At 35.4% G+C, this 19178-nt stretch overlaps 1 protein-coding gene across 7 annotated transcripts in view; it reads right to left on the reverse strand.

The window, feature by feature from the left end:
- LOC124541041 (transcription factor CP2-like protein 1) overlaps nucleotides 1-19178 on the reverse strand; it is a 53959-nt gene that overhangs the window by 8640 nt on the left and 26141 nt on the right. For 6 of the 7 annotated variants that reach the window (XM_047118838.1, XM_047118840.1, XM_047118841.1 and 3 more), the window contains 8 exons: nucleotides 18167-18256; nucleotides 17603-17699; nucleotides 16334-16496; nucleotides 15394-15495; nucleotides 13559-13666; nucleotides 12266-12400; nucleotides 11614-11733; nucleotides 10981-11051 (listed from right to left, as the gene is read on the reverse strand). In XM_047118838.1, coding sequence (XP_046974794.1) covers nucleotides 10981-11051; nucleotides 11614-11733; nucleotides 12266-12400; nucleotides 13559-13666; nucleotides 15394-15495; nucleotides 16334-16496; nucleotides 17603-17699; nucleotides 18167-18256 — 886 coding nt within the window. The remainder of the gene's footprint in view (nucleotides 1-10980; nucleotides 11052-11613; nucleotides 11734-12265; nucleotides 12401-13558; nucleotides 13667-15393; nucleotides 15496-16333; nucleotides 16497-17602; nucleotides 17700-18166; nucleotides 18257-19178) is intronic. The other variant, XM_047118839.1, reaches the window with a different exon arrangement.

Below are 19178 nucleotides of genomic sequence, written 5' to 3' on the forward strand. Positions count from 1 at the left end.
TGATTTAAAAATTTCCTACGATGGTATACGTACGGACATCTTTCGTACTTTAAATTATAGTCAGGATCCGTCACGTAAACACAACAACATCGATCTATTGATAAAACCAGTATACACCAGTATGAATTATGCAATTCACTTCTCGCGAAAGAAATTCCCCATTTCTAAAAACGATCAAAGATTAACCGGTGCGAATGGCAGATTATAAACTACATTTATATAAAAATAATTCTGTATTTACGTTAAACGTCGCCCAGGTCTGACTATAACGTTCGCCGCTCTCAATCTCCTGGCTAGTTCCCTGTACGTTTCGGGGTCAGCGTCGATCTCCACCTCTGTCTTGAGGAGGGAAAACTTCATTCGCCACCCGTGGGCTTCGATGCCGTGGACCAGGCGGGCTCTCAGCACAACCCCGCGCCCCACTTGCCGCGCACTCAGTCTCTGCTCGAGAACGAGCATAATACTCGTCAGCTATAGTCTTGTCTCGTTAGATTGAAGAAGATGAAAGCGCCGGATCCGATGCGGTAAGCCGCGCCACCGGCAACCACCATAGCTGGACCGCGTACCACCTCAACAACCATTGGGCACTCTTATTGAAATAGCTAAGAACAGGTATATCTCGAACAGTCCCGACTACAATTCACTTCACTTGTCCAACATTATAATGTCCCTATAACTTCTCGCGGCCGATCTTCGATTCGAAATGATAAATTAAAAATAAACGTTCAAACCGGGAAGTAAAACGGTATGAGATAACACCGGTTCAAAAGCGGTTAAAGAAATTCGGTTTTATCAACGGTAAATAATGCAGAAAAACAGAAACAAAGGAGTACAAGGCGACTGAAGGAACGCAAGCGACTGAGTAGAATGGCCGCTGATTGGTCGCGAGTGGAGCGCGTTTCTCGATTGGATCAAAACCGGTTCGAGTCGGTTTATGTGGGCCGCGGCCGGCTTGCGTTGGTGCATAGAGCAACGTCACGGTTATAGTGAGGCGACAAGCCGTCCCGTTTTTATCGATACGACATCAATTCATAATTGCATTAATGACTAATGATTATTTTTTATTACGACAAAGTTCTTTATTGTCTCTTGTTTTTATTAATGCAGAGGTATTTTTAGCTCACAGTTAATTTAGGTTAGACATATCGGCAGCGAACCGGATATAATAATAGCTCGTATGCAGTTTTGGTCAATTGTGTGTCAATTTGTTTCTAACTGATACGATCCGGTTTCGCTGTTAGATCGACTTTATCGCTCGTTTCCAGTCACCAACAGAATTATCTTACATCACTATAAATTGCGATAACAGTTTTACGGACGGAGACGCGACCTTAGACAACGTTTTCGTGTATTCGTAGCTCCTTCGTTTTCTATTGTTTTATTTATTAATATGCAAATAATAACGTAATTGTTCTAACTAGAAACATTGATAAGTACTTGATTTGTTACCGTTAGTTGCACGAAATTAACACGTGAAACTTTCAATCAAATCATCCTCGTATCAGGAGCACGCACTTAAAAGTATTTATATTATATAATATTTATATACCAACTTCATTTCAATTGTTTCAATAACAGATAGTGTTTAATCTAGTTATTTTTATGTCACGGCTATTACTGCAGGGACTCATTATGTGACTATATCTTTTTTCCCAAACATTAACAAAATGTTAGGCAAATAATAAGTTATTTTAATGGGTCACAAATATAAAAATACATGGCATGAGCAATATTCATTTGCATAATTTGTTTAATACGAACGAACGAAAAGGATGAAAATAAATTAATAAACATTCGCCATTTTCTAATGGGATAAAAAATAGCATCAGCGTACCACGACACTTATTTAATGACTTGAATGCTGATGGGTTTGGTCCACTTATTAATAGTATATTTAGTGACCAGTCTTTCGTTGGTTAACGAACAAAACACTATTAGCGTGAAAAGCATAAATCTCATGTTTTAATAATGGATTGCAACGCGAGCGTTTTTGACCTTTGCCTCATTTTCTGAACTTCCCGACCTACATCAATTTTAAAAATCACTTGAATCGTCGCGACAAGTACTAATTTCGAGACGTGATTTCAAAAAAGTTGGAAATACTAGGCATGATTCGTTTTACTTTAATATTTTTTAATGTAGTTAAAGTTTTACGATATTAAAGCCAATTTTTGTAGCTCCATAGAATGTTTTGACTTTAATTAATTTAAATTATTTGCATTTGATATCAACACAACGTTGCATTTTATTTTGATTCGTTGAAGCGGCATTTTTAATTTGCAATTAAATCAATTAACAACTGTTTATATGCTATAAGGTGCATGTAATTAGGTTCGTTAGACTTTAATTAATCATGTATTATACTGATCCTTACTAGAACTGGTTATCTATGACTGTTAACGATTTATCTGAAATATTTACTTATAAATATCACAAAAATCGTGCAATAATTATTATTAACAACATTCATACTAGCACAATCAATAAAAGCTTGATCTGTGAATGAAGCAAGCATCGGTAATGATCTATATTTCTTATTGTAACTGTTATACTAACAGTATACATTTTATAATCATAACAAAGTATACGCCGATACATAAGACATTATTGATTGAGAGAACGACCTTCTATTTACCGTTTCTGTCTTAGTTTTACGATCACGTACAATTTTAGAAACGACTGCCTAGTGTAAAAACACAATAAGCTTTAAATACTCTAAATAAGACACACAAAAAAGACCTAATGCCATTAAAAAAAATGTGTGTGTCAGGTTAATTCCAAAACTGTGGTTGATTTCTGGTGATTTGTCTTTAGAATTATCAATGCCATTGTATAATCAATTATAGATTCCATTAGTTTTCTATGTTGTCTTGGGTCTGGGTGTTTGTAGTACCGTCGTTACTTCTGATTTCCATAACACAAGTGCTTTAGCTACTTACATTGGGATCAAAGTAATGTATGTGATGTTGTCTCATATTTATATTTATTTATTATTATTATTAGAAAAGTTCAGGATAGTTTAAGTCTTAATTATTAACATTAATTTTAAAAAGATAAATTTCAAATCAAAACGAATGTAATGTGAACTGCAATAACATAAATAAACATGCATGCTAAGCAATGGGAAATGATAAGGCGTTGCGTAAATTGCAGCATCCTCAAAACGAAACCAACTCGAACAGGTTCGAATCAACTTCGGAAGTATGAGACGGCGACGCTAAATATAGCCGAGAGCGATTCGTAAACACGACCACGTTATAAACATAAACGTTGAAACAGATGCAGATACACGTATTGATGCATGTGTTGCAGAGATTACCAACACATAGAAACTAATATTACTATATTATAAAAAAAATGAAAGTAATTCTCAATTCAACTTTCACGAATTACCTTTTTTATGGTATAGGTTGGCGGCCGATCATATGGGCCACCTGTAAGAAATATTAACTATTCCTTACATCGTCAATGCGCCACCAACCTTGGGAGCTAAGATGTCATGTCCCTTGTGCCTGTAGTTACACTGGTTCACTCACCCTTGAAACCGAAACACAACGATACTGAGTACTGTTGTTTGGCGGCAGAATAACTGATGAGTGAGAGGTACCTACCCAGACGGGCTTGCACAGAGCCCTTCCACCAAGTAAATCATCATGCATCAATTAATACTTTATATGGCGGTGTTCAGAATGAGGCAATATAATGAGACATGGAATTTAACCTTAAATAAACCTTAAGTAAGTCATATGTTGCAAAACATAGACCTGGTCACAAGTGTGTCATATAATCTTTTACTAAAAAGTCCTTGCAATGTGATTGTCTACGAGCAAATATTACTTAAGGCCTCCTCTTCTATTAAGGAGAGGGTTTGGAACATATTCCACCACGCTTTCCAATGCGGATTGGTGGAATGCACATGTGGCAGAATTTATATGTAATTAGACACATGCAGGTTTCCTCACGATCGTTTTCCGAGCACGAGATGAATTATAAACACAAATTAAGCACATGTGTATATATATAGTGGTGCTTGTCTAGGTTTGAACTCGAAATCATCGGTTAAGATGCACGCATTCTAACCACGGGGCCATCTCTACAAAGATTACCTAGAATTAAGTAAAAGTTAATTCTGGTAGTCGAGATGGCCCAGTGGTTAGAACGCGTGCATCTTAACCGATGATTGCGGGTTCAAGCCCAGGCAAGCACCTCTGTTTCATGTGCTTAATTTGTCTTTATAATTCATCTCGTGCTCAGCGGTGAAGGAAAACATCGTGAGGAAACCTGCATGTGACAAATTTCATAGAAATTCTGCCACATGTGTATTCCACCAACCCGCATTGGAACAGCGTGGTGGAATATGTTCCAAACCCTCTCCTTAATGGAAGAGGAGGCCTTAACCCAGCAGTGGGAAATTTACAGGCTGTTACTTTACTTTTTTTTAATTCTGGTAAAAGATAAGATATATATATATATGGTAATACGAGCTAAAAATAAGTTCCATTCACACACAGTACATATGAATAGACATGCCAATTGAATAACAAGGGCTCAATTGAGCAACTGTATGTTAATTTAGGTTCACAGGGCTCATTCTATGCGAGTGATACGAGGCATGAACTTTTGTTCTATTTTTAAAACTTATAGTGTTGGTCTTGGAGTATCGATACTTTTAAACTGGTTTTTCTTAAAATATTTACAATTAATTATGTTACATTTATTATCTATTTTTTTAACTATAAGTTTGTATGTAGGAATACCCAAATCGAAAATTAATTTTAACTTAGTTATTATTGTTGTAAGTTGTTAGTATTTCAGATTTCAAAATGTCGCTTCGATTGGATTGATTGATGATTGTTATAAAAAATTCACATTCAGATAGGCATTCACAAGAAGTTATGAAATATTTTAAAGAATTTAAATTTAGAATCTAATCCAGTAAATTATGTAAACGTGTTTACCAAGTATATAACACTCCATCTCAAATTGAAAGTGATCTAAGAAACGACAAACAATTCCGTTGTAGACATCGATTATAACCCGTATATTGGAAAGAAAAATCCACCAAAAAAAAGTATTCCCATTATTCCCAATTCTGCTAAATACTTTTCTTTACAATACTTGAATACACACTACGAAGACTGTAAAGTAACGGAACCAGGGCGAGCGGACAACGATAAACTAACATAAAGTTATATTTACTTTGTACGTTACATTGACTTATATAATACATATGTTGATTGTAAATAAATGGAATTGTCGTGTATACACACATTTCCTTGTAATTAAATACCGTGACCGTTGTAACAATCTGGTTTAAAGCTGTATTCTGTTATCACGTGTCCAATTACTTCGCTCGATTGAATTGAGAGCGAATTGAGGATGAATGACGGTGTCGTGTGAGTGAAATGGAAATAATTGCGAATGAAAAATATGAGATAATGTCATACATCGTAGTATACTTCAATTCATTATTCAAATAATCAATAAGGAACGCTTTTATAACTAGTTAATCATTCGCAATGAACTCAACTATCATTCACTTGGAGATCAATTGGGATTCTAATTTTAAAAAAAGAAGATGGCGGTTAATTTTTTGACAACATCAAACATTAGGTTACGAGACTTGTAGTTTTTTAATTGGATTATCCTTGCTTATATTAAGAGTAGATATGTTAATGCACATATTTACAATAATATAATAAACAATGAACCGTTAATTAAATTATTGTTACAAAATATGAGAATCACACTTGTGTATACAAATGTCTACCATTTTCGCGCTACAAAAAGACTTAACACTCCGTATCTTACATATAAAATATCATGCTTTTCTTTCAAATAATATGTAATATTCTCAAAAAAAAAAAACAGTTTTCAATCCTAAATAAACTTTAATTGAAGTTAAAGTAACGTCTATTTACGTACGATAACGTCATATTTGATCGTATGTTTCGAAAAGTGCGTTCATATTTTAATCAATCAAAAATCATGAGAACTGCTAAAGAATTTGTTACATTATAACGTTATAAGGATATATACTAGTGACAGAAATATCGAGAAGATTCATTAATTCGTACATTCATGACACTTTCTAGACATGACGCATGATTTATAAAAGATGCCGCGCCCTCTTAAATGACGTTTAATTGGCACAATTTATTGCTCTATTGCAGATTGTGATTGTTAACTAGGCGATAAAGAAAGGGCATTTTATCTTAAGAGCGTAACTTACGTACTTTAGATAACGATACAAAATATTAATAAACGAATAATATTTTTGAACACTTTTCAAGTCATCAATCAGACAAGCTCAACGAGTTTTTTATTCCTTAATCAGCTGTTTATCTCGTCTCAATTCACGATAAATGTAAAAGTGAATATCATTGCACAAAAGCCCCACGGCGGCGGTTATACACATATTAAATTTAATTTCGATCGGTTTAGTGTTGAACAAGCAGATATTTTCACTGACTATCAATAATAAACCATTATGTTTTTGCATTTTATTATTAGACTGTAGTAAGTGGTCACTTTCGGCCATAGACATTGACGCTGTAAGATATATTAACCACTCCTTACATCATCACGGCGCCACCTTAGGAACTAAGATGTTACGTCCCCTTCAAACAGCCACACAACCATACTAAGTACTGCTTTGGCTAAAGGCTAAGTTGTGCTTTGGCGGATAAATCTGGTAAGTGGTTAGTACCTAACGGGCCTATACAAAGCCATACTACCAAGTAAATTATATGAATATGAGTGATTTATACTAATAAAGATTTTTTCATTTAATATAATATTAATAAATGTTAATAGACATTAAGATTGACAATTGCCTTTGACATCAGAACATTTGTAAAGTTAATGCAATCTGCGTTTGTTAACACTGTTGATTTAAAATCTAATTTTGTATCGTGCGGTCAGAGTTGTTTAATTTGTTTTTGCTAGAATAACGGTCGTTTATATTTAATAACTAGCGACCTTCCCTGACATCATACGGGCCCACATGGGTTATATTACGACCAAATTACATAAAATCATTATAAATTGTTGCTTATGTGTTATTCTGATGTGTAACTCATATTACTGTAAAATTTCATCCAAATCTGGTCTGTAGTTTTATAGTGAAAGAGTAACAAACATACATACATCCATTCTAACAAACTTTCGCATTTATAATATTAGTTAGAAGTCATGGCGATAGAAAGATACATAAGGTATAAAAATTAGTACCTCGGGAACGACTCTATATTATAGGTTGGCAACTAGACTAATAAGGTGTTGTATAATATATAAATACATAAATGTAATGCGATTTAAAAAACCCATTAAGATTGATTAAATCTCGTCTCAGATGACGTTCAATTGTTACAATTTAGTGTTCTTTATTATCGTGACGGTGACCTTATGTCTGATTGTGTAATGAATGCGACGTATGCAAACGTAACGCGATCTGTATGACTATATTAATAACTCGAGCTATACAAGTATAATATAATATACAAAATAAAACCTTCGAGAAACGGCTACCACACAATCCTATCCCGTTTTGGCCCATATGTTCCTATACTTAAGATTTAGATACAAAAATTAGGAAAATTAACAACGACCAATGACAATATTGGTATTAAAACACATAAATCTAAAATAAAACATTTCATAACGTCAGGATTTAGTAAATGATGTATCTTAATTTTGTGATTCGTCTCCTGGCTATTTCCATTCATATACAATATGTATTTAATTAATTTGACAAAAAAAGACTCGCTGAGTTTCTTTGGCCGGTTCTTCTCAGGTCAGGGTGTTTCTTTTTCCTAACCATATATATCAATAAGTAAGTTTAATGCTTCTACATTGCATAAATTATTTAATTTGAGTTTGAGTTTAAATTGATCCGTCTGCTACCAGTATACACACACAACGTCATTTAGCATTACTTTTCAATAATCATAATAGCCAACATTAGATTCAGGTCACAATACGTTTTAAAGACATCATATACAACACGTAGAAAATTAGTATTATCATATAGAAATCTCATTTAACACTTCAAGGGTACTCTGTTACATTGTAATACAAAAAGTGATATAGGAAAGGCACAAGTGGAGTAAATTCCAGTAATACTTCAACTAATCGACAACAATGTATACGAAACACTCAAAACACGTGCATATTTGCATGTTACTCTGTTCTACAACACGACGTATCCACTTAAAACTATAATGAAAATCCAGTGACATTATAATTACATACATTGTAAGTGGAATTATTCAAGGTCATTTCTATGACAACTAAATATATGATTATAAGATTTAATTTAAATCAGACTGGTTATTTAAAAGATCATTAATCTCTATCATAATCAAGATATATCCTAACGAAGTATGCTTTCTAGCAAGCAAAACACCTTTCAATCGTCTATTTGCTGGATTTTATATACACATATAAAAAAACATATATATTAATGTCGATTCTATCGGGAAGAAACAGAAAGAATCACTAAAATTAGTCTATAGTTTTCTACCTAAGTAAATATAAACTTATGTTAATAAATACAGACATGATATCGGCGTGATATATGTATATACAATTCATGCATTAAAAAAAACACAATAATAGTTTAAGCAATGTTGCTGTACCTCTAGTTTTTTTAGTGATATTAACCACCGGCTTGCAAACTTTTATTTATTATTTAATACTAATACAATTTTCAAATAAATATCGATAATATTTTAAAATCATAGGAACATCACTAAAACTGTTCTGTGTCACTGTTCGAAAATTTAAAATTGGAATTATTATTTGTAGTATCGACGTTATAGTTTGTGCTTATTATATTTTAAATTATTGTATATTTGTGATTAGAACTCATTCTTATGGTTGAAAACATTTCTGATTTCAACTACAGACCGTTTATTTCATATTAAAAAAAAAACTAGTTAAGTAGAATAGTAATAGTAGCAATAGGCTATTTGACAATGCGAAAAATAAATAGTGAATTATTGTAATCAGTGTATATTATGAGTTTAAAAATGGTTATTTACTAACGAAAGTTGAAAATAATACTTAATTTATTCAAACATCCATAAATAAAAATGCATTTTTTCAAACGTTCGTCACGTGACACAAAACGCTCCTGATTGGCCGTGCTTATGATGAAGTCACTTTCTTGTAAACTTTGATTTTCTACTATATGTACCACAGATTAAAATACAGGAAAGTGACGTCACAAATATATACTAGAAATAAAAAACACAACTTTTACTGGGTTCCTTAACTTTTTCTAAATAATATAAAATGGATTTTAAAAACCAATCAAATAGCCTATTAGAACGTAACTATATATTAACAATTCATATTGGAATAATTAATACATATAGAGAAACAAAAGACATCGCTATAATTCATATTTCGAATAGTATGGAAATCGTGGACGACCGTTTTTTTTTCTGTAGCGTTTGTCAATGAACGTTTAATATTCAGCCGATTTCAAATGCAAAAATAAAAATAGTTAAATATTACAAAAAAAAACATGAATGGAATTGTCTTTTGACGCCCTCCTTGGTCGAGTGGTATGTACACCTGTTTTCAAGGTCACTCCGAGGTCCCGAGTTCGATTCCCGGCCGAGTCAATGTAGATTTATCATTACTTTTCTACGTTGTCTTGGGTCTGAGTGGTACTGTCGTTACTTCTGATTTTCCATTACACAAGTGCTTTAACTATTTACATTGGGATCAGAGTAATGTATGTGATGTTGTCTCACATTTTTTTGAACAAAAAATAAATATAGTTGACTCGCCTCTGTTTAGTCAGCGTCATACATAAGTTGAGATTACCCTAATAGATAAATTCAAACATCTTACTCGAACTAAAGGGTAGGTTTGAATATTATTGATCAGTGTTTCTATTTATATCCAACTAATGTTATAAATGAGACTCTTTGGGCGCATGGATGTATGTACATATGTTTGTTACTCTTTCACGAAAAAGATACTGAACGGATTTCAAAGAAATTTCACAAGAATTTTTTTTTTACATCAGAACAACACATAGGCTACAATTTATAGTGATTTTATGTAATTTATTCATAATATATATATAACGATATATATCAAGTACCCTTTTTTTCGCTTGTCAAACGCATTACGCCCTTCCCCCACGTGATGGAAAGTGCGGAGGGGGGGGGAGGTTGTCTATGGGTTCCTGGACGCCGAGTGCGCTTCGATCCACCGGGCTTACCCTCTAAAAAACCAGCGGTACACTCTCCGCCTTCCGGCGGACGCCACGGGATCGCATACGCATGCTACCGTGACGCCCTGACGGTCGGCCCGCCTATGCGAGCCTCCAATACCTAGGGGGTATTCCCGGTGTAATTATATATCAAGTGCCTACGCGAAGCCAGCGCGGGTCGCTAATTTAATACGATCATTTCTGTGTTTTATAATCTCCACTGCTAGATAGCGCCATCTATTAGTACACAGGGAAAACACGCTGTATGTATTATAGAAAATATGTCGTTCGTAGACATTCGTAACAGCTTGTATTTAATATTTAAAGTATTCTTCCATCGCAACCTGTGACCTGAGTTGAGAGAGAGAGACAAAAAGTTGTGAAACATACTTACAATAGCGGCTTATAGGGATTGTTTAAATGTGTGACATTTTGTTTGTGTGTGTGTGATGTTATGTAAGGAAAAAACCTAACCTAAATTGACGCATTCGCTGAATCGATTTTTTTGCTGCGGTGACGTTAATACGTAAGTACTAGACATGTGCCGGTTATAAATTTGGCCGACTAGCCGACAAACAGATTAGTTAGTTGTTAAGAGACCGACAAGTCGGCTAAATAGACCTTTAGACGCTTCGCACGAGTCAGAGCAGTATTTTGTCTAAAAGTATAAAGAGCTTGAGATAACACTACTATTCCTCCCAGTTCAGTCCACCGTAAGCCGTGTAACAAACTTTGTTCTATGTACTTACCACATCTCCGGCGAGTATGGCGGCGAGGTGGTCACCAGCGACGGCGGCGGCATGAGGGCGTCGTTTGACAGCTGTTGACAAATTTCCTTTTAATTATTATATACCAATTTAATGTTTCAAAATCAATTTTTTTTCCGTCTGCAAAGAGTGCAACCCAACTGAAATGCGAATAGTGTGCGAGGGAGATGACATGAGGTCATTTAGAAGAATTTAATGGCAACTATGATGGAAGGTACATATCATAAGTATATTTTCTTCTTTTCTTGTTGTAGAGGTTTTGTGCAGACCAATCTGAGTAGGTATATTACACGTCAGATATTCAACCAGAAAACAGTAGTAATCATCATAAAGCATGTTGTATTTCGATTTGAAGGCTAATGGGATTCGGGGTTAGTGGCGCATTGACGATGAAAGGAATGGTTAATATTTCCAGCATTTGTCTTTGGTGGTGGTGACCCTTTACCCAATCTCCTGTACCTATATCATAAAGAAATATGACGGTGGAGTGTGTGTTAATATTTCATCCAGCATTTGTCTTTGGTGGTGGTGACCCGTACTCAATTTCCTGCACCTATGTCATAAAAATTTGACGGTGGAGTGTGGTGTGGTAACGGCAATGTCGATGGTACGTACGGTGGTGAGCACGGTGGCGTCGCAGCCGGGCTGGTACTTGTCGAGGTCGGCGCGCGGGCGTCGCAGCACCTTCTCGCGGTCCTGTTTGTGCTTGCGGTCGGCGCCCTTCAGCTTGAACACCTGCACCAATAACAACAGCCTGTAAATTTCCCACTGCTGGGCTAACACCTCCCAGTTTGAGGAGAAGGTTTGATGTACCACCAATGCAACCCGCATTTCTCACTACTGGACTAAGGCCTCCTCTCCTTTTGAGAAAGTGAAGAACATATTCCACCACGCTGTTCTTTTGTGGGTTGCTAGAATACACATGCGACAGAATTCCTATGAAATTAGACACATGCAGGTTTCCTCACGATGTTTTACTCCACCGCCGAGCACGAGATGAATTATAAACACAAATTAAGCACATGAGTATAAGTGGTGACGAGAAGAGGCCGTAGCTGAGGGTTGGTAGAATATACACGACGCAGAATTTCGATGAAATCAGACACATGATGGAAGGTTTCCTCACGATGTATGCTCCACCACGGAGCACGAGATGAGTTTTAAACATGTATATACAGCGATGCTTGAACCTTAACCATGGGTTCTAACCACTGGCCATCTCGGCTCTCATTCTCCATGTCGATGGTCGCTGAGCTGGAAGTGGTACCTTGATCTGGCAGGCGGCGGCGTGAAGGCGGTGGTGGTCGTCTGCCGCGAGGTAGGTCTCGATCTGGATGCGGAACGGGACGCCCTTCTCGCCGCCGTGCTTCTTCGCCGTGAACTCCGTCGATATGCAGTTCACCTAATACACGAGTCATCATCAAAAAAAAAAACAAAATCAAAATAAACTTTATTCAAGTAGGCTTTTATAAGCAGCTTTGAATCGTCATTTCACAATTAAGTGAAGCTACCACCGGTTCGGAAAGTAGATTCTACCGAGAAGAACCGGCAAGAAACTCAGTAGTTACTCTTTTTTAACATGTTAATTAAATACAATTATTTCAATTAATGTATCCCGCTTGGAAGTCAACAGGTATTAACTCCACGCTTTTTTATCATCTATAAAATCTTGTATCGAATAATATGCTTTTTCTACCAATTTATTTTTTACAAACGATTACCTCCTACTACCCCCTATATTCTTCTACTTGGTGGTAGACCTGTGAGCTGGGTAGGTACCACTCATTCATCAGATTTTACTGTACTTGGTATTGTTGTTTTCTAATTCGAATGGTAATTACAGGCACAAGGGTATACGATCTTAGTACCCAAGGTTGTTAACGCATTGGCGATATAAAGAATAGGTAATATTTCTAACAGCACTATTGTCTATGGACGGTGGTGACCACTTACCATCAGGCGACTCATGTTATCGTTCGCAAACTTATAGCATAAAAAAGTAGGAGTCAGGATAAAGAAATGTCTTTTTTTATCTGTTACATTTTCACTTCTAAACCATTCAACCGAAATTAATGAAATTTGTTACGAAGCAAGCTTTAACACCTAGAAGGAATAAGCTGCTATTTTATTACCTAAAAGCTATGACAGATATGAACCCCCTCCCCTATACGAAAGCGAAAACTAGTCATTAATAATTCTAAAAAACATTTGTTACAAATCTTAGAAGAAACAATAAATATTTATCAATCATCAGTTATTCTACCGCCAAACAACAGTACTCAGTATTGTCGTGTTCCGGTTTGAAGGGTGAGTGAGCCAGTGTAACTACAGGCACAAGGGACATAGCATCTTAGTTCCCAAGGTTGGTGGCACATTGACGATGTGAGGAATAGTTAATATTTCTTACAGCGTCATTGTCTATGGGCGATGATGACTTACCATCAGGCTATGTCCGCCAACCTTTACCATAAAAAAATCAATTTATTCATAGATGGTCCATTGAAACACCTTTTTGGCTGAGGATAGTAACGATAGATGGGGGTTATGGTGTGGGTCTGACCTTGATGTAGACGCCGACGTCCTTGGTTGGGTCCCAGTACACGTGCAGCGCGTTGAGGCAGGCGGGCAGCTCGGCGCGCAGCACGCCGTACGACAGCGGCACATCCACCTACCACCCATCACCACTCATTGGTAAATGGTCAATTCAAGTGTGAGCTGAGATGGCCCAGTGGTTAGAACGCGTGCATCTTAACCGATGATTGCGGGTTCAAACCCAGGCAAGCACCACTATATATATGTGCTTAATTGTGTTTATAATTCATCTCGTGCTCGGCGGTGAAGGAAAACATCGTGAGGAAACATGCATGTGTCTAATTTCATCGAAATTCTGTCACATGTGCATTCCACCAACCCGCATTGGAACAGCGTGGTGGAATATGTTCCAATCTCTCTCCTTAATGGAAGAGAAGGCCTTATCTCAGCAGTGGGATATTTTCAGGCTGTTACTTTTACTTTTTTTACTTTACAATTCAAGTGTACAGTACGACACAACTTAGATGTAGCATCGGCAACTTCAATAAAACCGCATGCTGACGATTTACACGACCAATAGAAATAGTTCCCTATCGCGCGATTCGACGCTATTCGTCATTCTCGCGTCATTTCAACCCGAGAAAGCAAGTGCATGTAAATCGACGTTTCAAATTGACGAATATATTAAGTTATACGATATTACAAGTTATTACGTTTGTGTAAAGCTCATATTCACATAAGAAATAAATATTGATAATTTGGTGTCGTATACAATACAGTTTAAAGTAAAGTAATAAAAATAAATAACATTTTTATATATAATTAATGTAATAGACTGTGTTAGATACATTTTAGCTTGTATTATGGAATATCTTGGAATTAACTATATATTTCTATATATAGTTAATTCCAAGATTTGACTCGTATGGAACTAAATACTCGCACCTCATTGGTCGATTAGAGAGACCAATGGGACAAAGACGATTGTAGGAAAATATTTGAAGGTCACGCGTTAACCAATGAGAGCACAGGAACAATCGGAGCTCGTTTCGTGTAATGGAGTTTTTGCGGCTCCAAAGTCAAAGCCAAAAATGAAATCTCTATTAAAAATAGTAGTGTTTACACTTCTTTATTGATGATCAATAATCTACCACCGGTTCGATATTTAACACCTCATACCTGAAAAGAACCGGCGAAAGAAACTCAGAGGGATTTATATATTTACTACCAGCTGTGCTTGCAACCTTGTACGCGTTTGAATTTAACAAAAAATAAATCAAAATAAACTTTACTAAAGTAGGCTTTTATAAGCACTTTTGAATCGTCATTTCACAATTAAGTGAAGCTACCACCGGTTCGGAAAGTAGATTCCACCGAGAAGAACCGGCAAGAAACTCAGTAGTTACTCTTTTTTAACATTTAAAAAATACAACGTCATGTTATTTAAATACAATTATTTCAATTAATGAAAAAATATTATTGTAGCCTAAGTAACTATCGCGATGTATTAATTTACATATTTTGACATAAAGTTATCTAGTAGCTATAGGTTACATTTATTATTACGTGTACAGCTTGAATAAATTAAATATAAATATATAAATAAATAAAATTTAAATTATAAAAATAAAAACATCAGTTAATAATTAATTAAATGTGAACTTGACTTTGTAATTTGAAAAGATTTGATTGGTCAAAGGGGGCGGAGTCAGGCCGGTAAACAATGACAACTCACTGCATTCTTAACGCGAACAGACTATACATATTATATCAGTTATCTGCCAGTGTTAGTCCCATCAAAATCGGTCCAGCCGTTCCAGAGATCATCATCATCAGTTAATGTTGGTAGGACTGCGGGCTTACCTCCAGGATTCGGTCCCCGGGGCGCTCGGCGTGCCACTGGGCGATTTGCTCCCTCTCGGCGTATTGCAGACGACGCTCGTGGAAGCATATCTTTATTATACTCTGTGGACATCATTAGCTAATTTGAAAAAACCATAAATAAAGAGGTTATATATTTTAAAAGTTAAAAGAGAAGTTTTTGTGGCCTTAGTGATTTCTTATTTATTAGTCATCTACCACTGAAAGTTTGGTCAAAATCGGTCAATGCGTCGCCAACTGACAGATAGACAGACAAACAAATAAAATAAAGTCATACCGTGTATATATATTTATGAATGTAATTAAAGCAGTTATTTATTTATTTATTTTTTGGGAAACAAACAATTATAATTACACTTAATAGTAAAAAACAAATATAAGAAAAACATAAATCAATCAAGTTTCCACTTAAAATTAATACAAATAAATAACTTATTATATTAAAAATAAAAACAAAAACAGAAAGCACAGAATACAAGTGAAACAGCTATAATTTAACTATATGACGTTAATTAATATAACAAACAGACACTCGAATTTTTTTTTATGCAATAGGTTGGCGGACGAGCATATGGACCAACTGATGGTAAGTGATCACCATCACCCAGAGACAATGACACTCTAAGAAATATTAACTATTCCTTACATCACAATGCGCCACCAACCTTGGGAACTAAGATGTTATGTCCCTTGTGCCTGTAGTTACACTGGCTCACTCACCCTTCAAACCGGAACACAACAATACTGCGTATGTTGTAAGCGGTAGATATATGTGTATAGATTTGCATAATAATATCTTAACTATAAAAGCAACGGTATGTCTGTTTCTATAAAAAAATATTCCATTTTAAGTATTAATGGTGCTTATTAATGAAATTGCAAATATATATTTTTTTACACAAAAGCAAGGCAAACAGCCTACCTTCAGAATCTTGCCCTTGTAATGAGACAGGTCTCCCAACTTCTTCAGTTTGATCTCGTACGGCTGACCCTGGTTGAGGTATGTGAGCGTCTCCTCGTTCTGTTTGGTTGCTATGGACGTCGCCGCAGCTAGGACATATTGAAATCTAGAAAAGAAATCGAATCTAGAAACAAAATACATCTATTATTGCATAGTCGTTCAGTTTTACCAGAGATTGACTAGACAATTCATACTGTTCACGAAATTAAAAATCTTAACCGGTTATAACCGGTTTGAACTTATAAAAACTTTAAATACAAACACTAAGAAAATAAAGCCTATCTGGACGCCACAGTAGAAAGCGATCCCGTAGTATATTAAACGATGTGTAAGTTTTTTTAATTTGTGTTTGATTTATCACATGAAAAATTTTAAAAATTTGATTTTTTTTTTTATATTATAAATAATAAGATTGATTCTGCTAATTTACTTGCAAAAATAAACTTTATTATGCCCTTATGCCACCCAGATATCATAAAAACTACACACAATAACAATTTCTTTTCAGGTAGCATTACAACTTATAGCAAACAATTTAATGATATTGATCTTTTAAATAACTCCTTGAATACTTTTAAAACCAAAATCGCGGGAAAACGTCACTTATAATATATTAAACGATTTCATCTCTTTTTTCTCTTTTCATTTTTTTTTTAATGTATTAGTGACTAAAATTATTTTTTATATGATTTCTTATTTACTTGTTATCTATTTAATAGTTTAAGGTATGTATCATTTCTGTTTAGACGACTTTCACAACTGTTTTCAAACTGATGTTGTTAAAATATATATTTATATATTCAAATGTATTCAAGTTTGGACATTCCTTGTCTTTATGTTACTTATTTTTAGATCATTGTAATTTTAGATTAATGACTGTTTGTGTCAAAATAAAGAGAAAAAAAAGAGAAAATTAATCATGATTATATACTTAAGTTCACCTAGTAGTAAAAAAATCTCAATAGATCATACGGTCTCCAAAACTGGATCAACATTTTAAAACAAATATCCTGCCAAACACAAATATATAGTATACTTGTATTCTATTCTGAAAGTTCAGTGAGCTGGTGTAACGAAAGCCATAGGGGATAATCCTTGAAAATTTCTGTTAAAAATGCAAGGTAATCCAAAAGCTGACATTACCTGGTGTCGTCCTTGAAGCTGGCGTCATAAGCAAAATCCTTGAAAATTGCTGTTCGAAATGCAAGGTAATCCAAAAGCTGACATTACCTCGTGTCGTCCTTGAAGCTGGCGTCGGGCCTGGTGCCGGGCGAGTGCAAGAACCCGTCCAGCGAGCTGACCGGCGAGCACATCAGGAGACCGGCATCTGTTGGAGATGATTATCAATATTATAAGCCGAACTTATTGCGGGTAGTTGGCGTACCTACCGACTCGTATAAAAACGACCGCTCGATAGACTGCGGGTCACTTTGTCATCAGTCGTCGGTCGGTAAGGGTGTCGGTACTTTCTCTACTTAACAAGTCAGACCGTTTATTTATAATTGTGGTTTTGTGTTTGTCATATCCGAATTTAACGGTTGTTTGTGATTGCTCAAAATTTGATTACAATTTGAATTATTGTTAAATTATTTTCAAACAAGTTAGCTATAGGTTGTTTCATTTGTTTTTTTTTTTAAATTATTTTTCCTTCTGATTGCTAAAAATATCATATACAAGAAAGCATCAAATAAATTTATATTACTTATTGGGCTTAGTATAAGTATAGTTGTAATGTTAAGTTGGACACAAATATAATAATTATTTTTATTATTAAATTTCGATATGAGTACTTACTTTTGTTCTCCTGGTTAGTCGGCGAATGGTAACCGTTCATTGGCATCACGGCGACTGGCATCGACTGGCACTGCATGCTCTCTGGACTGGCTGGATTATAAAAGAAAATCATTAGGCCATACACATACGGCATTATTTTGTTTGATGATTGCGGGTTCAAACCCTGCCTGGGTTGCCAGCACCACTGAATATTCATGTGCTTAATTTGTGTTTATAATTCATCTCGTGCTCGGCGGTGAAGGAAAACATCGTGATGAAACTTGCACATGTTTTTAGCGAAAGTAGTAGTAGTAGTAGTTGCAGCTAATTTTAACGAAATTCTGCCACATGTGTATTCCAGCAACACGCCAATGCGTGTTGCTGGAATACATTTCTGGAAAACATATTCCACCACGCTTATCATTGGATAAGCAAACAACCAAACCTTCTCCTCAAAGGGGGGGGGGGGGGGCTTAGACTAGCAGTAGGAAATTTACAGGCTGTAACAATGTTTGTGGTAGACGTACGGAGTTGGTGGCGTCAATGGTAACTGCCTCAACACGGGCGCCTCCCTTATATAATCTACCTGCTTTTTCTAGAGCAAAAGCCACAGGGCTGGAACTCCCAAATGTACAGGACAGTACAGAAATAGGACCAAAAAATAGGCTGTCAGGATATTTCCTCACGAGTAGTATTTGCTGTCTTCAGTATTACCAATATGGTCTTATATTTGAAAATAATTTTAACCGACATCTACAAAAGGAGGTTATCATTTCGACATGTATGTAAGATTGTTGAAATTGTATTATATTCGAGTATGATGTACCATTTAGGCTTCCAAGCACGTGTACTTAATTTCGTAAGTGTATGTTTGTCCGCGAATTTCTCGAAAACTAGGTCGTATAGAGATGGTCATTATTAATCTAAGCTACGTACACTTCAACTTAGGGAACAGTGTAAGTTACATTAAAATCGGTCGAGTAGTTTTACAGATATATATATTTATTTTTAGTTCACTATAGTAGCGGCATGC

This window comes from Vanessa cardui, chromosome 27 (assembly GCF_905220365.1).
Source record: "Vanessa cardui chromosome 27, ilVanCard2.1, whole genome shotgun sequence".
Taxonomy (NCBI): domain Eukaryota; kingdom Metazoa; phylum Arthropoda; class Insecta; order Lepidoptera; family Nymphalidae; genus Vanessa; species Vanessa cardui.